The 25535-nt window shown below is 40.7% G+C and overlaps 1 protein-coding gene across 2 annotated transcripts in view; it reads left to right on the forward strand.

The window, feature by feature from the left end:
* Nucleotides 1-25535, forward strand: part of fry (Protein furry) — a 1574680-nt gene that overhangs the window by 1506036 nt on the left and 43109 nt on the right. For both annotated transcript variants that reach the window (XR_011018272.1, XM_068227610.1), the window contains 4 exons: nt 29-163; nt 863-1044; nt 9554-9746; nt 11512-11769. Coding sequence is in view for 1 of the 2 variants with exons in the window: in XM_068227610.1 (XP_068083711.1) it covers nt 29-163; nt 863-1044; nt 9554-9746; nt 11512-11769 (768 nt within the window). In the remaining variant the exon portion in view is untranslated. The remainder of the gene's footprint in view (nt 1-28; nt 164-862; nt 1045-9553; nt 9747-11511; nt 11770-25535) is intronic.

The following is a 25535-nucleotide window of genomic DNA, read 5'->3' on the forward strand; positions in this document are numbered from 1 at the left end:
GTACTGTTTCTGTAAATGTTTTGCACAGGGTGAGAGCACTGACAACTTTAATTGGGGCGTAAGAAGGAGGCCTCTGAGTGATGGAGAGACTGAGAGGGAACCCAGTCTACGTCAGCTAGAGGAGAGTTTGAGTGAGAAAACTCCTGTCCTCAGCAAGAGAAAGGCAAGTACCATATGAATGATTATTTTAATGGTTTCCACATGCAAATATTATGTTTTCTTAATGTTGTATGTATCTAAGGATAATTTAGGTTAATAATCAGAAGGAAACTTATATGAATAATTTATTAGTCAAATATTTTTGTTGGAGATGAATGTAATTTATAATGTAGTAAGGTAATGTTTCTTGAATCTTTTCTATTCAGAAGCAAACCACTACAGTCCTTTCCAAGTACAGATCTATAATTACCAATAAAATAACCACAGCTGGCTATCATTCTTATAGATTATCACCACCATTGAAGACCAACTATAGATGTCCATGCCTCATCCATCTCTGCCAATTGAGATAGATCACATTTTAAATCTTTATTCACTCTATCCATCTGGTTCCTTATTGGTCTATCTCTCTCTTGGTCTGGTACCACTTATTCATATTGTTGTTGGTCTCTAGGGAGCTGTTCTCTAAATATTGTCCTCAGAAACTCTATCTTTACACCTTGCATCTGTCGCTGTTCTTTTTGTTTTCTAGAACTTTCAAAAAATCATTAGCTTATCATTACAACATTAAGTAGGCATAATATCCTAAAGTGTTAAGTTAGCCAAAATACTAAAGATTTTACTGTTTGAAAAAGATTACTTAGAATGTACTTTAGAATGTAATTATAAGGACTTGGTGTACATTGTAACTGTTTTCTTACAGCGTGGTGTTACCGAAGAATCATCAGATGATGAAGTTGGATCGGAATCTCCATTGGATGAGGTAGCTGTTGCTCCTGAGTTTGGCAGCAGTTCAGCTGGTGGGAGTGGAGTGTATCCTCCATCTTCTCTCAGTCTTCGAGAGCATCGCAAGCGACATGACTCGGGAACAAGATCTGACACCTCGTAAGAACAATTCAATATGCATTTATGATCCTTAAACCAAAGGTTAGCTTAATTCTGGTTTTCTCATGACCCTGCTTCCAGAACGAGAGTCTACTTCATGAAGAATGGTGAGTGTTTTACCTCTACAGTCTGTCTCACCATGTTTGAGAAATGAAGTACACAACATTTTCGAAGTTTGGTTTTAGTAACGCACTCCCTATATGAACAAATGTACAAAAATTAATGTTGCTGAGCTTACATAGTTTAGAAGAAAGATTTATTAACTAAGCACTACAATTACAGATTTACACACACACACTCACACCGACGATAGCCGAGCTTACAAGTTACACAAGTACACTTACACACTTATGGTTCGCGCGCTCTCTCTTAGTTTCTCTTAGGTTCCATCTACAATGACACACACATACACAGAGTCATCGGTTATTTACAGTACACTCTCTCAGACACTCAGTCACACTCATTAGCGCTGTCGCGGTCCACAGCCTACACATCAGTCTCGCAGGTCGGGATAGTATCCGCTGTTCACTCAACCCGTTGAAATCCGCAGTCTTCACACGTCGTCTCCTAGTGTTCCCTTCTTCGCCGCTCCAGAACACTCAGGTTCGCCTCCAGCAGCCAGCCACAAGGGACGCACACACACACGATGTCAGGGGAACAGGCACGTGTCCTCGGCTCCAACAGGCTGATACTCGATCAGGCTGACATCTTAACCCAGGCTACCACTGACTGCGCTCTCCGCTCGCTCACTCACTCTCTAACTAACTCTCACTCCCCAATTCTCACTGACTAGCTCTCACTGACTGCCACTGCAGGCAAGTAACTGCTCTTATATACCTGCGCCAGCCCTTCTGGAATAGTCGGGATGTTCGATGGATCGAGGAACCTCGCGAAATAGAAGACTCCTGCTTAATCTTCCAGTCGTTTCCGTAGTCCTCTGCAGCGCGGCCACAGATAGAAGTGAGAAGGGCCGGCCCAGCGCTTGAGTGTTGCTCGCGGATTGGCGCGCTCGAGCGTAAGGGGGGTGGGGCGATGGGTGACGCCCCCGGCGTGTAGCGAGTTAGCATGGCGGACTCTACAACCATCACATTGCCCCCTCCTTAAGGCTGCTCGTCCCGAGCAGCTCCACGATTCGCTGCAGTACAGTTTGTTCGGTTGGCCACCACCTTCCCATGGGGGATCCGCTGGGTCCGGTCGACGGTGTCCTCGTCCCCGTTGGTAACGATCAGCAAGTCCTCGCGTGGCAGCCGGAACTTCGGTGGTTTTGCTTTCGTCCACATTCACGTCTACTTTCAGGGCTTGAGCGCCTTCGTAGTCCTCTGGTGTGATGTCCGGGACTGGTTTGCTCGTCCCAGGTTTAGCCCTGCTGGTTTTCCTCTTCTTCCGGAGTGCGGAATTTGATCTTCGTACTGGCACACAGCTTCGTGCCGGAACAAGTGTCCTAGTCAGGTGGCATCCTCGTTCGTTGGTCATTGGTTCGTCTTCCATTGCTGCTCCGTCTACTAGTAGGGGTCCCCCCAGCCGTGCCATTGCAGTCGCTGCCTCTGTCTCATGGGCCATCATCAGAGCCTCTCTGTAGTTCTGTTTCTTGCCGATCGTCCTCCCTGGACGGATCTCAGCGCCACGTAATTTCTCACAGGCGTCGGCCGCCTCGAGCTTGGTGTCACCTCGCGATAACTCTTCCTCAGTCACGTTGCCTAGTCGCTCGATCTCGGCGTCGATTATCCGCGGCGTTATATCTGTGCACTGAGTCCTCTCCTCCGACTGGACTCGGTAAGTGGCTGTCTGTTGGTGGACGCCGCAGCGTACGTTGAGCACTCCCATAACCTCCTCGTAGGTCGAACTTGGCTGGGGGCTGCGTTGTACACGTAGTCCGGCGATCGGATATTCGGCACTCTTCTTGGACGTCGATCCGGTCTCGAACTGGGTCCGGCATGTTCTCTTGGAAGTAATCCCGTCGTCCCGTAGGTTTTCCAACTTCACGATGGTGGAGCCGCCGTCGCTGCTAGCATGATTCATTCGCGTCTCCACAGCCATCGTTTCTGCACACAGGGCATTCACTTCCACCTCTGGGCTTCGAACTTCGGACTCCACAACCGCAAGCATCTCTTCGGATCCCTTCTCGTCCAGTTCATTGCCATCCCGCACATCGTCATCATCGACCTCGGTTTCGAGAAAGCGCACTTCATCTCCTGGCTTTAACTGGTCACTCTTCCGTTCACTCAAATTGGTTTTCAGCTGGTCCGGGTTTGACCTCCGCTCAGATCTCAGTTCACTAATGACTTCGGCATAGGAAGATAAGATTTTGTTTTTAAGCTCACTAAACTTGCTATGTTACGCCTCCCAGACAAGGGAGGCAAGTCACTTGACGGAAGAGTTTGTGGGAAACAACGATCTGTTTTGCAAATATAATCCATTAGCCCAGTAGCTGTGTGACTGCTGATCCAAAGCACATGTGCTAAGCTTATTGTGAATAAAAATACACAAAGTTTATCAAGTATACTGTTTAATTAGTTGGAAGTGCAAAGGGCCATCCAGAGAGAGAGAGAGAGAGAGAGAGAGAGAGAGAGAGAGAGAGAGAGAGAGTGAGTGAGTGAGTGAGTGAGTGAGTGAGTGAGTGAGTGAGTGAGTGAGTGAGTGAGTGAGTGAGTGAGTGAGTGAGTGAGTGAGTGAGTGAGTGAGTGAGTGAGTGAGTGAGTGAGTGAGTGAGTGAGTGAGTGAGTGAGTGAGTGAGTGAGTGAGTGAGTGAGTGAGTGAGTGAGTGAGTGAGTGAGTGAGTGAGTGAGTGAGTGAGTGAGTGAGTGAGTGAGTGAGTGAGTGAGTGAGTGAGTGAGTGAGTGAGTGAGTGAGTGAGTGAGTGAGTGAGTGAGTGAGTGAGTGAGTGAGTGAGTGAGTGAGTGAGTGAGTGAGTGAGTGAGTGAGTGAGTGAGTGAGTGAGTGAGTGAGTGAGTGAGTGAGTGAGTGAGTGAGTGAGTGAGTGAGTGAGTGAGTGAGTGAGTGAGTGAGTGAGTGAGTGAGTGAGTGAGTGAGTGAGTGAGTGAGTGAGTGAGTGAGTGAGTGAGTGAGTGAGTGAGTGAGTGAGTGAGTGAGTGAGTGAGTGAGTGAGTGAGTGAGTGAGTGAGTGAGTGAGTGAGTGAGTGAGTGAGTGAGTGAGTGAGTGAGTGAGTGAGTGAGTGAGTGAGTGAGTGAGTGAGTGAGTGAGTGAGTGAGTGAGTGAGTGAGTGAGTGAGTGAGTGAGTGAGTGAGTGAGTGAGTGAGTGAGTGAGTGAGTGAGTGAGTGAGTGAGTGAGTGAGTGAGTGAGTGAGTGAGTGAGTGAGTGAGTGAGTGAGTGAGTGAGTGAGTGAGTGAGTGAGTGAGTGAGTGAGTGAGTGAGTGAGTGAGTGAGTGAGTGAGTGAGTGAGTGAGTGAGTGAGTGAGTGAGTGAGTGAGTGAGTGAGTGAGTGAGTGAGTGAGTGAGTGAGTGAGTGAGTGAGTGAGTGAGTGAGTGAGTGAGTGAGTGAGTGAGTGAGTGAGTGAGTGAGTGAGTGAGTGAGTGAGTGAGTGAGTGAGTGAGTGAGTGAGTGAGTGAGTGAGTGAGTGAGTGAGTGAGTGAGTGAGTGAGTGAGTGAGTGAGTGAGTGAGTGAGTGAGTGAGTGAGTGAGTGAGTGAGTGAGTGAGTGAGTGAGTGAGTGAGTGAGTGAGTGAGTGAGTGAGTGAGTGAGTGAGTGAGTGAGTGAGTGAGTGAGTGAGTGAGTGAGTGAGTGAGTGAGTGAGTGAGTGAGTGAGTGAGTGAGTGAGTGAGTGAGTGAGTGAGTGAGTGAGTGAGTGAGTGAGTGAGTGAGTGAGTGAGTGAGTGAGTGAGTGAGTGAGTGAGTGAGTGAGTGAGTGAGTGAGTGAGTGAGTGAGTGAGTGAGTGAGTGAGTGAGTGAGTGAGTGAGTGAGTGAGTGAGTGAGTGAGTGAGTGAGTGAGTGAGTGAGTGAGTGAGTGAGTGAGTGAGTGAGTGAGTGAGTGAGTGAGTGAGTGAGTGAGTGAGTGAGTGAGTGAGTGAGTGAGTGAGTGAGTGAGTGAGTGAGTGAGTGAGTGAGTGAGTGAGTGAGTGAGTGAGTGAGTGAGTGAGTGAGTGAGTGAGTGAGTGAGTGAGTGAGTGAGTGAGTGAGTGAGTGAGTGAGTGAGTGAGTGAGTGAGTGAGTGAGTGAGTGAGTGAGTGAGTGAGTGAGTGAGTGAGTGAGTGAGTGAGTGAGTGAGTGAGTGAGTGAGTGAGTGAGTGAGTGAGTGAGTGAGTGAGTGAGTGAGTGAGTGAGTGAGTGAGTGAGTGAGTGAGTGAGTGAGTGAGTGAGTGAGTGAGTGAGTGAGTGAGTGAGTGAGTGAGTGAGTGAGTGAGTGAGTGAGTGAGTGAGTGAGTGAGTGAGTGAGTGAGTGAGTGAGTGAGTGAGTGAGTGAGTGAGTGAGTGAGTGAGTGAGTGAGTGAGTGAGTGAGTGAGTGAGTGAGTGAGTGAGTGAGTGAGTGAGTGAGTGAGTGAGTGAGTGAGTGAGTGAGTGAGTGAGTGAGTGAGTGAGTGAGTGAGTGAGTGAGTGAGTGAGTGAGTGAGTGAGTGAGTGAGTGAGTGAGTGAGTGAGTGAGTGAGTGAGTGAGTGAGTGAGTGAGTGAGTGAGTGAGTGAGTGAGTGAGTGAGTGAGTGAGTGAGTGAGTGAGTGAGTGAGTGAGTGAGTGAGTGAGTGAGTGAGTGAGTGAGTGAGTGAGTGAGTGAGTGAGTGAGTGAGTGAGTGAGTGAGTGAGTGAGTGAGTGAGTGAGTGAGTGAGTGAGTGAGTGAGTGAGTGAGTGAGTGAGTGAGTGAGTGAGTGAGTGAGTGAGTGAGTGAGTGAGTGAGTGAGTGAGTGAGTGAGTGAGTGAGTGAGTGAGTGAGTGAGTGAGTGAGTGAGTGAGTGAGTGAGTGAGTGAGTGAGTGAGTGAGTGAGTGAGTGAGTGAGTGAGTGAGTGAGTGAGTGAGTGAGTGAGTGAGTGAGTGAGTGAGTGAGTGAGTGAGTGAGTGAGTGAGTGAGTGAGTGAGTGAGTGAGTGAGTGAGTGAGTGAGTGAGTGAGTGAGTGAGTGAGTGAGTGAGTGAGTGAGTGAGTGAGTGAGTGAGTGAGTGAGTGAGTGAGTGAGTGAGTGAGTGAGTGAGTGAGTGAGTGAGTGAGTGAGTGAGTGAGTGAGTGAGTGAGTGAGTGAGTGAGTGAGTGAGTGAGTGAGTGAGTGAGTGAGTGAGTGAGTGAGTGAGTGAGTGAGTGAGTGAGTGAGTGAGTGAGTGAGTGAGTGAGTGAGTGAGTGAGTGAGTGAGTGAGTGAGTGAGTGAGTGAGTGAGTGAGTGAGTGAGTGAGTGAGTGAGTGAGTGAGTGAGTGAGTGAGTGAGTGAGTGAGTGAGTGAGTGAGTGAGTGAGTGAGTGAGTGAGTGAGTGAGTGAGTGAGTGAGTGAGTGAGTGAGTGAGTGAGTGAGTGAGTGAGTGAGTGAGTGATAATTGTAAACCATGTGTGAACCAAGCCAGTTTGGGATTAAGCATTAAAAAAGGAAAACCACTAATGAGTTGTGAGAAGACGTGTGTTAAATGTGTTTTCCAGATTTCTTGAGGAAAATCCTGGAAGTACTCTGAATGAAGTAATACGTGCAGTAGCCGATGTAACAGGTATTTCCAAGGCAAGCATTTACCGTGCTAGGAAAGAACTTAAGGTTGATAGGAAACTGGTTACTCCTAAGAAAACACATAAAGTGGCAAAGCTAAGTGAAAAATACGACAGTTTTACAAGAGACTCTATCCATAAAAAAATTCACGACTTCTTTTTTAAGAAAAGAAATACCAACTCTGAATAAAATATTAGCTTCAGTATATAGCAACAATTTATTACCTAACTTTTCTTGTGCAACTCTTCACAGACTTTTAAAAATTATGAACTTCACTTATGTGTTGTGAAATTGCCAGTGTGCTCTTATTGAAAAGGATGAAATAGTGTTGTGGAGACAAAAGTATTTACATGAGATTAGGAAATTTCGTGAAGAGGGTAGACCTATGTATTTCCTTGATGAAATGTGGGTAAATGCAGGGCAAACTACTATGAAAATTTTGGAAAGATGAAACTATAAAATCCTGCAAAGATGGATTTCTTAGGGGATTATCTAGTGGGTTAAAATCTCCCTCCAGCAAGGGTAAATGGCTAATTGTTCTCCACATAGGAAATGAGAACGGTTTTGTGGTAGGTGGACTGTTATTATTCGAATCGAAGTCTACAAAGGATTATCATGAGGAAATGGATGGAAACGTATTCGAGAAATGGTTTGTTGAAATTCTTCCCAGTCTAGAAAGCAATGCTGTGATTGTTTTAGACAATGCTCCTTATCACCCTGTTAAAGTTGAGACAATTCTGAACAAGTCTTGGAGAAAGATGAACATGCAGAACTGGTTAGACATGAAAGGAATTTCCTATCATCTGCAGAGCATTAAAGTTGAACTACTAGCACTAATACCATATCACATTCGTAATGTTTGTATTGAGTACTGAATTGACAAGGCCGCAGTGGAGTCAGGACGACATGTATTAAGATTACCTCCGTATCATTGCTCCTTAAACCCAATAGAGCTTGTATGGAGCCAGGTTAAGGGACATGTGTCTCGAAATAATGTCAATTTCACCATTAAAGAAGTGCGAGAACTATCCATTGAAGGACTTGATACTGTCACTGCTGACCGCTGAAAATCCTGTATTCAACACGTTATCGATGAGGAGGAAGCTCATATGTGGAAGTTGGATGGCATTGCAGAGGAAGTCCTTGAACGGTTTGTTATCAACCTGGCTGATGACATGGATACTGACGACAACACCAACATGGAAGGAATAGAACAACTGCAGGATAGCGAGTAAACTGTGGGTCATTTTGCTACCCATTAATGCATGATCAATTTTCTTCTGTTGATTGGTTGTATGTATTATGTTTCTGTTTAAAACAGGCAGCTGTTATTTCAATGAATTTGTATACCTAATAGGGGTGCATTTTGTCAGGCGTGATATTTATATATGACTAAACGTTAGGTTGTCCTTACCTTCAGTCTCCCTACTACAAACCTCACAGCGGAATATTGAATTGTTATAACTCCTCTGTGATTTAAAAAAATCTTAATAATGAGTATTGTTGCTCAGGCAAAAGAATGTAATGAATGAAAGAGAATTTTCGGAACAGGTAGTATTTCATAATACACATGCTTGCGGTTGTTTTCTTTGATTCTCAAACATGGCGAGACGGACTGTAGTCTTAATGGCTTAATCTTTGTTTTTGCCTTCTAAAAGTGCAGCAGTGAGATGGAATCTAACTAACCTCTCCTTCAGTTTAAAATTAGACAAGTTGTTTACCCACTGAGCTAATGAATTTATTGTTAACTAAAAGCTTAGAAATATGTTGTACTGAGCAAGTTGGCTGCATGGTATGGACCATGTAACTGTAAGCTTGTATTTGGGAGATGACAGCTTCGAACCATACTATCAGCAGTCCTGAAGATGGTTTTCCTTTGTTTCCCTTTTTCTACACCTGGAAATATTAGAGCTGTACCTTAATTAAGTCCATGGTCAGTTCCTTCACAATCCCAGGTTATTTCCTATCCCAGCATCACCAAAAACCTACCTGCATTAGTGTGTTGTTAAACCATTAATTAAAAAAATACAGTAAAGCAATTAGTTTTGGCCAGTAGCATGTAGAAAGTGAAAAAAAAAAAGTGGTTTATCAATTTAAACAATTTTTTATTGCATTTTTTATATTTTATTGTAGCATATCATTGTGAATTCTGATTTGAAGAACATAATATATCATATTTTTGCACATATCACACATTTTAAATAAAAGAATGGCCTGTTAATATTGAGTTGTATGTTACAGACAGGGCTTTTTGATAATGGTAAAATTACCAGCAAAAGCAAAGCTATCTCCACACTGGTTATAAAAGCCTATAGAGGGATGGTGCATAAAGTCTTTCACCATTCACAGCCTCACCACTAAGTGGGTTAGCGTGATTAGTTCTATGCCCAGCTGCCTTTGCCTTCATGAATTTATGGAAACAGATTTCTTCTGTAGACTGAGGCTCGCCAAGGTGAATCAAGTTCAGTTTCATTGTCTAGGCTAGGGAACACCAGAAATAACCAGACCTTATAGTGTAGTAAATACACATTGAGGAAAAATATTAATTATTTGGTATAAACTATGAATAACTGAATTACACAAATCGAATTGTGTGTGCTATACAGTATAACCACATCATACAGAAATGTCTGCCTTATCTCAGTGTTGGAAAAGAACACAATTCTTCAAGTGCTCCTCTCCTGGGAGTGAGTTACTTGGGATAATACTGAACATGAAATAGAAAGTATTCCATTGAAGCAGCTTGTTTACAATTGAAAGAAAGTGTAGTGAAGTCTCTTCAATTACATGTACTGTATTTTATCCTCACTGTATAATGAACATTAAGGGTCAAGAAGATATTTGCATGTAATTAACATTCTTCTATTTTCAGGGGCTCCAGTGCTGGTGATTTAGGTGATGTGACTCCATGCAATGCATCTCCTAATCTCTCAGCTCTCATGACATTCAGGCCAATTATGAGAGATGACACCGAAGAAGCATGGCGACTTCAAATTCAGAGTTTACTGAATCAGATTCCAGCTTCCCCGGTTGAATTGTTCCAACTTCTACATCGCCTTGTTAAAGTAAGTTGTTTGATCAGAGAGAATGAGAAATTCAGAAATAGTATAGTCAGTTGCATTGCTCTCCCTTAAAGATCATTCATGTAATAGTTATTTATACCAAACGAGAGGTAAAGAAAATTGCCAGTCGAAGGGATTTTGAGCCTGAGCACTATTGAGGGCTGGCAACAAAGTTCAAGACTAGTCCATTCTCCTTACATTACAAATTGCATGTAATATTTATTCTACTTCCACATTCAACATTACCTTGAATTTGCCTCAGTTAATATCAGTACATACGTCAAGTTTCAGTATTCTTTTATTTGTTGCCATGAAACATGTGAAACTGTTTGTTAAACCATACTTGCTTACTTCTCTACAGAGGGAAGTTAACTCCTCTCCTGTCGTCAAAAACAACCAAAAATATGATGGGAAATCAGACAACTTCCCTAGAAACAATGTAATGACTGTATCTTCAATCAATCAGTCAATACTGATCTGCATTTAGAGCAGTCGCCCAGGTGGCAGATTCCCTATCTGTTGTTTTCCTAGCCTTTTCCTAAATGATTTCAAAGAAATTGGAAATTTATTGAACATCTCCCTTCGTAAGTTATCTTACTAGAGTGGAAGTGAAAAAAATTAATATATTGCAAATATTAGTACATAAGCGTAGGAAACAGATGGAAGTATGCACACAAAGGATACTCTATCTTCCACTGACAAAAGCTGTAAACACAAAGGATACTCTATCTTCCACTGACAAAAGCTGTAACCAAAACTTTGGATTTCTTTTACGTGGTCTCTATCCATTTTTCCTTTCATTGTAAGTCGCTGCTCTGTTTTCTGTGCATATGTAAATACAGGACATGGTAATGAAACAGGGAGTGAAGCTAGAAAGCTGACATGCAATGCAATATCCTACTCTTGAATACTGTATTAATTTATTTATTGAAACATATGGCTGTTCAATACATTGATTGCTCTAAAACTACAATATAATTATACACTGTAACTTTAAATTGAGCTAAAGTAGGTGGTATGGCATCAATGCTAGGGCAAGTGATCCCTTGGATGTGGGCAGAGCTGATGATAATTGTGCCCAGTGAAGTGAGGCATATGGTGATTGTGGTCTCCATGATGATTGAAGGCACTGAGGTCACAAGACAGAGAAAACACATTCTTGAGGTTGAACGCCAGTTGAATTGGGATTCACTAGACTGACATGATCACTAGGAAGAGTGGGGTTGAGCCCTGTAAATCCTATGTAGTCCTGTAGTGAAACCCTTCAGACAACCGCCGAGTCCACCCGTCAGTCTAAAATTATTTACTCAGTACTCTTACCACTCTTGAAGTTCACTATAATTGTTGCTGAAACCTCTGTTGAACAGATGATTCTGAAGGTTTTTTTCCCTTTATCTGACCTCTTCTTTTGAATGCTTAGATGTAAATTCACCAATTGCCTGCTGTACACATTCCAGCGAATGTCAGATTATGAGAGAGTATTTAATAGTTAGAATGCTTTTGACAAATTCCACCGAACACACAGCATAATCTCTGTACAAAAAGGATGAAAGCTACTTGTGATATACTAACAACATTAAGTACTTACAGATTTATGTAATGTCATCTGTTAAATGACTAGAGTATGTGTAGTTTCTTACAACAATATTTTGTCATTAGATTGTAGGCTGAGGGTGTAATCACAAGGCTTGACCCAGTTCTTAAAAAATGTCTGGACTCTGAAACAAAATGATTTTGTGTCTTGAATTTGTTCTTGTTTCTTTTGCAGGATGTGAGTAGCAAGACTGTGTCAGTAACTCAAGAAGCATGTCAGCTCTTAAATGGAGGTAGTGCTGCTGCTGCCCTCTTAGGCTCTCGACTGGCAACTGTCGCAGAGTTATTAACAGCCCGGGGTGAACCTCCTCGAGTATGGATCAGTTCTAGTGCAACTTCTGGGCCCCAGCTGACAGAATCTCTCAAGTTTGGAATGCTGGGAGTACAAGAGCACTGGGAAACATTTCTGGACCGGAAGGATCATGCAGCTGAGGTAATATTGTCTTTCCATTCTGAAACAGAGGTCATTCTGATGGGAGATTCAAAGCAGAATGAAATCTGTAATTGAAATGGTAGGCCATACACTCACTTTCCTCACTGGCATAGATGATAAACATTGTTACATACTTTGCACTCCTTTTTGAAAAATGGGAAGAAGAAGAAGATTATTGTATTGAGATAAAAGTGAACAAATTGCTCATGAAGGAATTTTTTTTACATATTGAAATAATTAATGTATTGCAATTCCTATGCATAGACTATAAAAAATTGTTCAATTAATGCAAAAATTTGTGTAAAGATACGTTTTTTCTTTTACCAGATTATGTTAACATTATACTTGTGTCAGAATACAGGGGTAATAAGTAGTCAACTGAATAACATAACCAATCCTTGGCTAGGAAATTTGAAGTGAAGAATACGTAAGTGCCATTGCAGTGATATTTAAGCATGTGAAGAGGTTATTATAATAGACCTTGGTTTTGTGCTGTTACTCGTCCTTTATTATTATTGTTCATGGAAAATTGATAGGTGAAACTGGACCGTCTTCAGTCACCTGGTAAATCTGATTTTTCTGTTTTCTGGAAACTTTTCTCTCCAGTGGCAGCAGAATTGATTTTTACTTTCCAATGTTATTTAATGTCAGAATATAGTGGTGCCAGTAATTGGTTATCCTGTGCAAAGCATGACTAGGGTATGTGACTCTTGAATACTTTGCTCATCAATATATCAAGAGGCACAACCTCTGTAAAATGTCACATCTTTGATAAGAGTACATTGGAAACTGTCCAATTTAAGATGGTTTATTTTTCTAGCAAAATTATATTCCAGGTTAATGACACCATTATGATGGTGGTAGTGCTGGTGAATATTGTTTTAAGGGGAAGTACATCTAGGCAACTATTCCCTCTAACACTAATCAGAAGAAGAAAAAAAGGAAGAGTCATATCCTTTGAAAGTATTGGCAAAAGAAAGGGAAGGACCATGAAGGGCTTGAAATTGAAAAAACATCATCATCACAGGAGAACAAGAGTTGTCCAAGGTTAAGTCAAATAGGAAAGACGAAGTGAGGAGCCTTCTTTACTAGCAGAATGTAAGACATGGGCTGAATTTTTACCTAACAGTTGAATTTTTAAAAATTGTTAGTTTATTTTATGCATCTTTATTAAACCCATGTTAAGTGACTATTTTTCTATCCTCCTTGTACTGCAGTATATATTCCAGTCATTTAATTTGGTTTCTTTTATAAAATGATATACATCAGCATTTGCCTTCCATCTGCAATGATGATTTGATCAGCATTGCATTGCTTCGCTGCTTCTCAGCACCTAACATTATTGGCTTATTCAAATCCTCTTCTTCTTCTTTCACTGTTGAAGTATCGCTCTGTTCCTTTCCATTACTTACCTTACATAAAATTTAATATTCTTACAGGTAATCAATACTATTTAACACATTGGAGCCCGAGCCTGAGTGTGTATCGGGGTGGGGTAACAGCGCAGACTGACCCTCCATGCTTATTTGTTTGTTTGTTTGTTTGTTTGTTTGTTTGTTTGTTTGTTTGTTTGTTTATTTATTTATTTATTTATTTATTTATTTATTTATTTATTTATTTATTTATTTATTTATTTATTTATTTATTTATTTATTTATTTATTTATTTATTTATTTATTTATTTATTTATTTATTTATTTATTTATTTATTTATTTATTTATTTATTTATTTTCTATGGCGGGACTCAGGCTATTCTGTCCGACCATACATACACCTACATGAAGAGTTAAATATACACTAAATTATCTACAGTTTAATATTTTAAGGTAGCAATTAAATGTTTTAATTAATCTAATACTTAGCTATGATCTAATCCTACTATGTTATAAGAAATCATTATTATTTATTAACCAGGTTTGACAGAGTTTCTTAAAGCAGAGGTGGTTTGACACGCTCCTAATTTCAGCAGGTAGGGAATTCCAAATTCGGCTGGCGCCGACTATAAATGATCTACTGTAGCCAGTTGAGCGGTGAATGGGAATACTTAGTACTGCGGTGGATGATGATCTGGTAGGAATACTAGAAGGTGATGCTAGGTAATGGAATTGTGTGGCAAGGTATTCAGGTGTGTTAAGGTTCAGTATACGGTGTAACAGGGAAAGAGTGTGTAAATTTCGTCGCTCTCTTAAGCGTAGCCATGAAAGCCTAGCAAATGCAGGAGAAATATGGCTAAACCCTGGTATATCTGAAATAAATCGAACACATGTGTTATGTGCCTTTTGGAGCTTGATGGAAAGTGAGGCATTCAGGTTACTGTATACTACGTCACAGTAGTCGAATATTGGCATTACCATACTTTGGATAAGCAGTTTTCTTACATTTTGGGGGAGTAAATCTCTGAGTTTTTTAAGGAAATGTAAGGAATAAAACACTCGCTGACATATACCTGTTACATGATCGTCCCAACTAAGGTTTTTATCCATTATCATCCCTAAGTTTTTAACTGTGTCTTTGAATTGTAACTGAGTGCCTCTTAATGTTACTGAGTGGGTATGGATGTCTGTAAGTCGTGCGTGGGTTTTTTGGGTAGCGAAAAGAATACACTGCAATTTTTGGGCATTGATTTTTAGTGCATGGTCATCGGTCCACCTACATATTCTTCCTAGGTCGTCGTCCATATTATTTATTGCAGTCGGTAAGTCACGAGGATGTGCATGTGTATATATCTGTATGTCGTCTGCGTACACATGATATTGACAATGTTTAATTACTTGTGTTAGTCCTGAAATGAAGATCGAAAATAGGAGTGGCGCTAGCACTGACCCCTGTTGTATTCCAGTCTCTACAGATTGCCATGAAGAGAAATTTTCACCTGTAGATACACACTGCCGGCAATCAGAGAGATAGGAATACATCCAGGATAGTGTGCTTTGTGAGAAATTAAGAGCACGTAATTTTGCTATTAGTATGTCCGTGTCAACGCAGTCGAAGGCCGTACTAAGGTCTAGAAGAGTTAAAGCAGTAACTTCTCCCTTATTCATAGCTACTCCTATGTCGTTTGTAACTTTAAGCAGTGCAGTAGTTGTGCTATGATTGCTTCTAAAACCAGACTGGTATTTGTCAAGAAGCATATTGTTATTTAAGTATGCGGTTATTTGTCTGTGAACTATTTTCTCCAAAATTTTGGACAGAAATGGTAAAATGCAAATAGATCGAAAGTCTTTGGGTTCCATGGGATTGTTGGTTTTGGGGAGTGGGCGAACAATTGTATATTTCCAAAGGGAAGGGAATATGCCGGTTATAAGTGAGGTATTTATGATGTGGGTTAGAGTTGGTAGGATTACGTCTAGAGTTTTTAACAGTAACTGTGGAACAATCTCATCACATCCTGTCGCAGTTGTCTTTATTGATCGTGCAATTTGTCTCACTTCTGCAGGAGTTACGAGGGAAAAATATAACTGTTCTCCTCCATTGTTAGTATTGCCATTGTGTAGAATTTTGTTAATCGTTTGTTCTTTTGTTGTCTCGTCACTGTTAACGGGTCTTGTAGTAAAGTATTGGTTTAAATCATCCAGTGATATTTTAACGTCAGCAGTATGTATTTTATTTCCGCCTATGCCCATTTTTTAAACGGTTTTCCAGATTGTTGTTGTGTTTCGGGTTAGCAAAATGTTCTGTGAGTGTCTTATTTTAGCATTCCTTACGGCCTGTATGGTTCTGTTACGAAGGGTCTTGTACAGGTCAAAATCGTTTGGTATTTGGCTAGTTTTAAATTTTCTGAAAGCTTTGTCTCTCTCTGTCATTAAGTCTCGTATTTCCTGCGTCATCCATGGAGCCGCAGGGCGTGTTACACGAGCAGTGCGTTTTGGCACGTGTTTATTAAGAACAGTTGTGTGTTTAAGAACTCCACTTTATCATCTATATTATCTAAAATATGGACATTATGCCAAGGTATGTTTGCAGCATCTTCTAATAGGGCTTCATTATTTATACTTTTTAGATCTCGGAATGTAATTAATTTAGGTCTGTACTTGGGGCATTTAAGTGAATAAGCTAAATAAATTAAGTCGTGATTGGATAGTCCGCAAGCAGACATTTGCCTGTGGGTCAGTACTCTGTCAGGGTTATTCGTCACAATTAAGTCCAGTAATGTATGTGACGTGGCTGTGTGATGTGTTGGGTTAAGTGGCAAAATCGTCATGTTACAAGATTTAAATATGTTGATTAGTTGTTTAGTCTCAGTCATTTTGTTGTTAAGGATGTCAGTATTGAGGTCTCCTAGTAATAAAACATGCTCATACCTGGGTAGGAGGTCAAGTAAGATGTCTTCAAGGTTGGTGATGTATCCAATCTTTGGTGGGCGATACACAACACTCAGTAAGCACTTTACACCTAAAGCCTCAATTTCAATGAACATGAACTCGGGCCTTGCGCAGTATTCACTAGTTGTTTTGTAAATTATTTTATATTTTAGGTCGTTCCTAATATACATAGCTACTCCGCCGCCAGCTTTACCTGTAGGATCATTTCGGATCAAGGTATAATTTTCGAGGTGGACAAGAGAATCTGACAACCACGGTTTCATCCAGGTTTCCCCGTTCATGACGATGTGAGGGTTGACATTAGCAATAATGTTACGGAGTTCGTGGAAGTGAGGAATTAAACTTTGAACGTTAGCATGTACTACCTGTAAGGAATTTGGAAAGTTGTTAAAAGCATTTGTAAGCGGAGTAGTACTAGGGGGCTGTGTAGGTATGGGAGCGGAGATTCCGCTCAGCTGACCACCAGTAACCTTGCGGAAAATAAAAGCATGTTCAGCACTCTCGCTTTGAGTTGCCAACCTGTATGCTATCTTGCCTAGTTATTAAATGTAAATCTAATGAAGGTATAATCTAAAAGTAATAGTTTGAATAGTAATTATAGTCTAGTAATTAAAAGTCTAGTGTCTAAGTTAGTTAAAACTGTAAAATGTGTAGTGCCATGTTAGTTTCGGTCTGTCGGTTTATTTGATCCTGTCGAATTCCGCTCGGCTCGACACACGATATTTCACACCATTGTGTTTCACAATAATCGTACCGTCTATTGTCCAACAATTGGACACAGAAAATCTAGTGATCGTTTCTTGCAACAGTTTCATCCTGATTGACGTGAGGTCTTCTCTAATTGTTTTGCCCGTTCCTTTCAGTTTCTTTTTAGATTTGAATAGTTCGTTCCGTTTGCGGTACGACACGAACTTCACTATTATCGGACGCGGCTTATCTGTACTCATCTTGCCTACCGTGTGACTTCTGTCTATGTCCTCGTGCGTTAAATGTACTCCAATACTGTCAGCTAGCTCAATGACAATTTTGTCCGTGTCCTCACCACTCGATTCCCGCACCCCAAACACACGCAGTGAATTGCCGCCGCTGATGTTGTTCGAGAGCATTGGTTTTAGTTTCGAGCTGCTTCCTGAGGTCTGATATTGTCTTGTCTCTGGCTTCGAGCGCTTCCCTCATCTCCTCGATTACTTTCGTATTAAAATCTATCGTAGCTTTAAGTTGGTCTACAACGGCCCTGGCTACCTGGTCTTGTATGATGTTTGCTAGCGTGGCGAGTGTTTCCTTGTCTCTCAGAGCTTCCTGTAGGGCGCGCTTCACTGGGCTGTCCATTGTTACTACCTTTCCTTTCCCTGTCATGGCTGTTTACAAGAAGGATTATGTTCTTAATTACTTGTGATACACTTTGAGCTGGCTGTTCGTAGCACGGTAGTTTTACTTATCACTTAGTTGAAAGTTCCACACGTAAATGCCGATCTTACACCTTCAAATCACTGATAAACCTGGAGACTGAAACACACGCTACTAAGCACTGGTCGCCATTGATAACACTTCCAGCCTTGCTTCCAAGGCGCACGCTTTCAGAGTTTTGTTTACATTGTGTGAAGTGTTTAGACTGTGTTTTGTTTCTGCTATCATGATTGGATCATTGAATGAAAGTGGAATTGTAGAGATTTTAGAAGATATTTTTTATGACAGTGGTTCAGAAGAAGAGGTAGATGATTCAGTTCTAGACCCTAATTTCGAACTTCATGTTAGTGATGAAGGTATTTATAACTTATTCTATCATATTCCACCCAGGTGTGGTTTTGCTCTTTGTAGTTTATTTAGCTAGTGTTTCATGATCTTCACATGACTGGAGTTTCATTTAGAACAAAGTGATGCAAGCAATGATAATTCAAAGACAGGGACTGATTCGCATTCGCCGGGTACTTTTGCTGATTTGGATGCACTTGTAAATTCTGTGCAGATAAAGGAAAAGCGGAAAATGGGAAAGTAACGAGAAAAGAGACATGCTGGTGGTATCCAATGTGTTCTGTAGCACTTTGTGTCCCTGAATGCTTCAAACTATACCACACTCAAGCTCATTATGTGTAAGACTTTGTTGTCAGACTTTTTTCTTGTTGTTGCAAGAAGCATACCGTTGGAAAATGTGTAACGTGAAAAGTACTCCATAGATCTTTATGCAACTTTTTAATCTGTAGAATAGACACTTTTAATTTTTTAATGATACATACATGTTACAATTGCAACCTACCTACTATTTTCTACAATTTTTTAAAAACCTTCAAAATATGGCAGTCTGCCTGCCCATATGCCACCTTAAGACATGATCTCCAGTGTGTTAATACTCATTATCTCATTATTTCTTTTTAATCATGCAGGTTTCACCTTGTTTAAGGGCTTCTTCAGTGTGCAGTTCTTTTGCTCCCATAAATGATTAAATATTAAAATAGGTTATGCATTAGCATAGTTTTAAGTATATATAAAACATACATACATCTTCATTATAGATTGTTATGCCTTTCAGCATTCAGTCTGCAAGCTCTGTGAATTTACTAAATGCCTTCTGTAGTAGTATGGGATTAGCAGTTATGAATATATACTTCAAGCATAGGGCTATTCACTGCTACTCATGGAAGGGTAGAGGCACCAGATCCATAATAGACTACATCATTATCAACTTTGAATTCAGAAAAACTGTTAGGAATATGCAGGTATTCCAGGGAATTTTTGCTGATACAGGCCACTGTCTGATCTGTAATGAACAATCGCCATGCCTAGGGGAGAGCAAGTGAAATCTGTCTGCTGGCAAATAAGGGTAGAGAATCTCTAGGATGAGGAAATAACAGCAGACAGAAGTACATGGATATGATTACTAAAAATTTCCAAACAATAGACAGTAATGTAGCAGTTGAGGCTTTCATTGCCAGTGTTATGAACAATGTCTGTACTTTCTAGGCTTGTAGGCTGTGACCTAAGAGCGTATGATTGTCCAGACATTTTTGATAAAACTTCTGTATCATTGTCACTATATGCAATTTTGGTCTGTGAAACTAAAAGATGTTAGGCATTCCTTTGATTTTAATTTTTAATTTAAGTTCACTTTAATAACCACAAATTAGAATAGCTTCTCAAAATAAATTTAATTTCAACTCATTAATTTTTAAGGATTTTAATTGAAGAGCCTGGTACAAGGACCACAGACAGCTCCACAGTTTTTTTTTTTTTTTTTTTTTTTGCTGCAAGCTATCATAAAAAAGCTCTATCTGCTGGTGCAAGAACTGTACTGCTCAACTGATTTGGTGCATAGTAGGAGTGTAAAAGGAGCTGTCAGGTTTGTTTTAACTGTTTCTGCCAGCGCATGAACCCAGGCAGCTCATGAAGTTGTCTGTTTCTTGCAGTGGCTATAGTTCAGTGATCGACCACTATGACCAGACCTTTGGTGTAATCAGGAAGGAAAAACGAAAGCGAGAGAGAATATATTTGCCACAAGATTATCGTGCCCTGGTACACAATGCGAGTCGCAAGTTCATTGTTCATGATGTAACACGAACAATGTTTCTGGACTACATAATTCACTTCAAAACCTTCTTCTAAACAAATGTCAGTCCTCGTAAAAGTGCAACGTTGACGGTGTCAATTACAACAGCAATGGAGTGTCGTACAGTGTCAGTGTGAGTATCATAGTAAGGGATGTCTTTGTTTTTGAGAAAGCAGGAGATACTCTTTCCATACCAGACGCTTCAAGTGTTCTACATCGGAGTGTCTTAAAAGTCAGTGCAAATAAGGCAAATAATGTTAAAGAAATTTGGTGTGTTCCACCTGACTGTGTGTGATTCTACAACCAGATAGTTTCAACTGGGAGTGATGATGCACCCGGTGATGATGTTGGTGCTGAATATTGATGAACTTCCTGTGCACCTCATTTCCTTGGTGTATATAAATCTTGTTGCATTGTAATGATATTTACTCACATAGTACTCTGCTGTATAATAAAGTATCTTACATTGAAAACTCAGGTAAATAGTACTGATTATTGCATTCTCCATAGTAAACATATTTTCCTGGGGCATGAAACAAGATGGCTCCAGCGGTTGTGAGAATTAACTTCAATATGTATGTAACTACTGCTTCTAGCTAGTGTATGAAGACAACCCTTACTTTTTCAACATATAATGATTTTATGAAGATTTTTTATACATACATACATACATACATACATTATCATTATAGACTGTTATGCCTTTCAGCGTTCAGTCTGCAAGCCTCTGAGAATTTACTAAACGTCGCCACAATCCTCGATTTGCAACTAGTGTTGTGGCCTCATTTAGTTCTATACCTCTTATCTTTAAATCGTTAGAAACAGTCTAACCATCGTCGTCTTGGTCTCCCTCGACTTCTCTTACCCTCCATAACAGAGTCCATTATTCTCCTAGGTAACCTATCCTCCTCCATTCGCCTCACATGACCCCACCACCGAAGCCGGTTTATGCGTACAGCTTCATCCATCGAGTTCATTCCTAAATTAGCCTTTATCTCCTCATTCCGAGTTCCCTCCTGCCATTGTTCCCACCTGTTTGTACCAGCAATCATTCTTGCTACTTTCATGTCTGTTAATTCTAACTTATGAATAAGATATCCTGAGTCCACCCAGCTTTCGCTCCCATAAAGCAAAGTTGGTCTGAAAACAGACCGATGTAAAGATAGCTTCGTCTGGGAGCTGACTTCCTTCTTACAGAATACTGCTGATCGCAACTGCGAGCTCACTGCACTAGCTTTACTACACCTTGATTCAATCTCACTTACTATATTACCATCCTGGGAAAACACACAACCTAAATACTTGAAATTATCGACCTGTTCTAGCTTTGTATCACCAATCTGACATTCAATTCTGTTGGATTTCTTACCTACTGACATCAATTTAGTCTTCGAGAGGCTAATTTTCATACCATACTCATTGCACCTATTTTCAAGTTCCAAGATGTTAGACTGCAGGCTTTCGGCACAGTCTGCCATTAAGACCAAGTCGTCAGCATAGGCCAGGCTGCTTACTACATTTCCACCTAACTGAATCCCTCCCTGCCATTTTATACCTTTCAGCATATGATCCATGTAAACTACAAACAGCAAAGGCGAAAGATTACAGCCTTGTCTAACTCCTGTAAGTACCCTGAACCAAGAACTCATTCTACCATCAATTCTCACTGAAGCCCAATTGTCAACATAAATGCCTTTGATTGATTTTAATAATCTACCTTTAATTCCATAGTCCCCCAGTATAGCGAACATCTTTTCCCTCGGTACCCTGTCATATGCTTTCTCTAGATCTTCGAAACATAAACACAACTGCCAATTCCTCTCGTAGCATTTTTCAATTACCTGGCGCATACTGAAAATCTGATCCTGACAGCCCCTCTGTGGTCTGAAACTACACTGGTTTTCATCCAACTTCCTCTCAACGACCGATCGCACCCTCCCTTCCAAGATGCCTGTGAATACTTTGCCTGGTATACTAATCAATGAGATACCTCGATAGTTGTTGCAATCCTTCCTGTTCCCTTGCTTATAGATAGGTGCAATTACTGCTTTTGTCCAATCTGAAGGTACCTTACCAACACTCCACGCTAATTTGACTACTCTATGAAGCCATTTCATCCCTGCCTTCCCACTATACTTCACCATTTCAGGTCTAATTTCATCTATTCCTGCTGCCTTATGACAATGGAGTTTATTTACAATCCTTTCCACTTCCTCAAGCATAATTTCACCAACATCATTTTCCTCCTCCCCATGAGCTTGACTGTTTGCAACACCACCATGATGATTTCCTTTTACATTGAGAAGATGTTCAAAATATTCCCTCCACCTCTCCAGTGATTCCCTGGGATCTGTTATGAGTTCACCTGAATTACTCAAAACACTGTTCATTTCCTTTTTCCCTCCCTTCCTAAGATTCTTTATTACTGTCCAGAAAGGTTTCCCTGCTGCTTGGCCTAGCCTTTCCAGGTTATTACCAAAATCTTCCCATGACTTCTTTTTGGATTCAACAACTATTTGTTTCGCTCTGTTTCTTTCATCTACATACAAATCCCTGTCTGTCTCGGCCCTTGTTTGGAGCCATTTCTGATAAGCCTTCTTTTTACGTTTACAGGCTGCTCTCACTTCATCATTCCACCAAGATCTTCGCCTTTTCCCATCTTTACACACAGTTGTTCCTAGGCATTCCCTTGCTGTTTCTACTACAGCATCCCTGTATGCCACCCATTCACTTTCTATATCCTGAACCTGCTTACTGTCTACTGTTCGAAACTTCTCACTAATCATATCAATGTACTTCTGTCTAATTTCCTCGTCCTGGAGATTTTCTACCCTTATTCGTTTGCAGACAGATTTCACTTTCTCTACCCTAGGCCTAGAGATACTTAGTTCACTACAGATCAGATAGTGGTCTGTATCATCGAAAAATCCCCGAAAAACTCGTACATTCCTAAAATATTTCCTGAATTCATAGTCTGTTAAGATATAGTGTATTATGGATCTGGTACCCCTAGCCTCCCATGTGTAGCGGTGAATAGCCTTATGCTTGAAGAATGTATTCGTAACAGCTAAACCCATACTAGCACAGAAGTCCAGCAAACGCTTCCCATTCCCATTAGCTTCCATATCTTCCCCACATTTACCAATCACCCTTTCGTATCCTTCAGTTCTATTCCCAACTCTCGCATTGAAATCGCCCATTAGCACTATTCTATCCTTGCTGTTGACCCTGACCATGATGTCACTCAATGCTTCATAAAACTTGTCAACTTCATCCTCATCTGCACCCTCACATGGTGAATACACGGACACAATTCTTGTCCTAATTCCTCCCACTGACAAATCTACCCACATCATTCGCTCATTTACGTGCCTAACAGAAACTATGTTGCGTGCAATGGTATTCCTGATAAAGAGCCCTACCCCAGACTCTGCCCTTCCCTTTCTAACACCTGTCAAGTACACTTTATAATCTCCTATCTCTTCCTCCTTATCTCCCCTTACCCGAATATCACTTACTCCTAGCACATCCAGATGCATCCTCTTTGCTGACTCAGCAAGTTCTACCTTCTTTCTTCCATAAGCCCCATTAATATTGATAGCTCCCCATCGAATTCCATTTCGTTCGCCAAGTTGTTTCCAAGGAGTCCCTCGCCTGTCAAATGGGAGTGGGACTCCATTACTCCCATAGGTCCGAGGCTTGTTTAGAGTGTTCTGAGCTCGGTAAATTCATGAAGCAGGATGCTGCCCTACTTGCACATAGTCCATAGTCTCCTCTAACGGGTTATGGACCACCGGTGAATTGTGTAGTCCTAGCCGCCTGAGCACAAGAAGGGCCAAGACTCAGAATATGTCCGAGATGCCCACTCCCATTCCATAGCAACTGGTATCCCGACTCTCAGGACCACTTACTAGGCCACTCAGCCGTTGCCCATGGTTCACGAACTAGGACGTGACTACAGTAACCCACAAACATGAACCATAAGATTTTTTATGTCTCCTGAAAATTTTTATATTTTGGAGCTGTCTGGTTCTTAAGCTGGGCTCTTCAATTAACAAACATACACTATGTACAGTATTTTTAGATATGATTAAAGTCTGCTAGATGATGATGTGATCTGGAGTGACTCAGAAGAGGAATTGGGAGAAAGAATGCAAAGTTGGAATGAGGAGTTTAAGAAATATGGTTTAAACATCAGTAAAACCAAGACGGTGGCGATGAAAGTGTATGGGGAAGGAGCAGAACCAATAGTCATGTTAAATGAAGCCCAATTGGACAGCGTTCCAGTTTTCAAATACTTGGGTAGCATTCTATCACATAATATATAAGTAATAATAATAACGTAAATGTTTCCACCTTTTCAATACATTATATTCACAAAATTACAAAATTATACGGTACTAGTTTCGACCCATCTAGGGGTCATCATCAGCCGTATTGGAGCAAAGATCATTTGTGGCGAAATCCTAAGACAATATTATTTTAAAGAATAACAAGTGAAATGAGATGTTATGGTAATAGTTAATAATACAAGGAATATACATACTAAGAGGTTTTTAACAAAGAATAAAGTATAAATGGGGTGTTGTAAAAATTATAATCATGGAAATCAGTAAGTTCTTGTATTGAAATGAAATATGGCTTAGGAAGAGGGCTTAAGGTGGGGCTGAAGGGTGCGGGAGAAAGTGTAATTGTCTTGGAAAAGTACCTTTGATTAAATTTAGGATTGAGTTTAGGTTGGCTGCATTATTGTTTCTGAGGAAAGTGATAAATAGATCGAAGAGTATGTTGGGTTTCTCTGAGATTTCATTGAGATTGTGACTGGCATTAAAGTATTGGTCTAGGTGTATGTAGTAATTTTCCATTATGTTCAGTAAAGGGCCCTTGTTTGCTAATACGAGGATGTCCATGTCTTGTTCAATATTGGTGAAATTATGGTTATAATCTTGCATGTGTTGGCCGATGGCTGAAAACTTGTTGTATTTTATTGCGTTAGTATGCTCGTGGTATCTGATAATGAAGTTTCTCCCGGTTTGCCCGATGTAGGTTTTTTTACAGGTGGTACATTTGATCCTATAAACTCCTGATTTTAAAAAACTGCTGGTCTTGTTGATGTGTGAAGTATTGTATAAAACATTCATGTTCTTATTGTGGGTTTTGAAGGCTATTTTAACGCCTTGTTTCTTAAAGATGTTGGTTAACTTGTAGATATCATTGTTGAACGTGAAGGTGGAAAATGTTAGAGGTTTGGTTATTTCTTTTTTGAGGGTAGTTTTTGGGCGATGTTTGTGTTTATTGATTATCCTTTCTATAAAATGATTGCTGAAGCCGTTGAATTTTGCGATTCCGCGGATTGTGTTGAGTTCGTTTTTAGATCTTTATTGGACATAGGTATGCTGAAGGCTCGGTGAACTAGGCTGTTGTATGTGGCTCGTTTGTGGGACTGGGGGTGCACTGAATCTTGGCGAATGGTGGAGGCTGTTTGAGTGGGTTTTCTGAAAATTTTATAACTGAAAGAATCTGAGTTTCTAGTGATAGTTAAATCTAGAAAGTTGATTTTTTGATTTGATTCGGATTCTAGTGTGAATTTGATATGAGGATCAATATTGTTGAGTCTTAAGAGGGTGGTGGGTGCGTTAATTGATTTCTCATTCATGATTACAAAGACATCGTCGACATATCTGGCCCAAAAGAGAATGTTTTCGAATTCGTTGTCAATTTTGGTGTATTCGAGGAAGTCCAGGTATATTTCTGCTAAGATACCTGAGGCCGGTGACCCCATTGCCAAACCATTTTGTTGATATATGACATTGTCAAAAGTGAAGAAGTTATTGTCGATGATAAGTTAAAATAGCCTTCAAAACCCACAATAAGAACATGAATGTTTTATACAATACTTCAC

The sequence above is a fragment of the Anabrus simplex genome, chromosome 5 (genome assembly GCF_040414725.1).
Source record: "Anabrus simplex isolate iqAnaSimp1 chromosome 5, ASM4041472v1, whole genome shotgun sequence".
Classification (NCBI taxonomy): domain Eukaryota; kingdom Metazoa; phylum Arthropoda; class Insecta; order Orthoptera; family Tettigoniidae; genus Anabrus; species Anabrus simplex.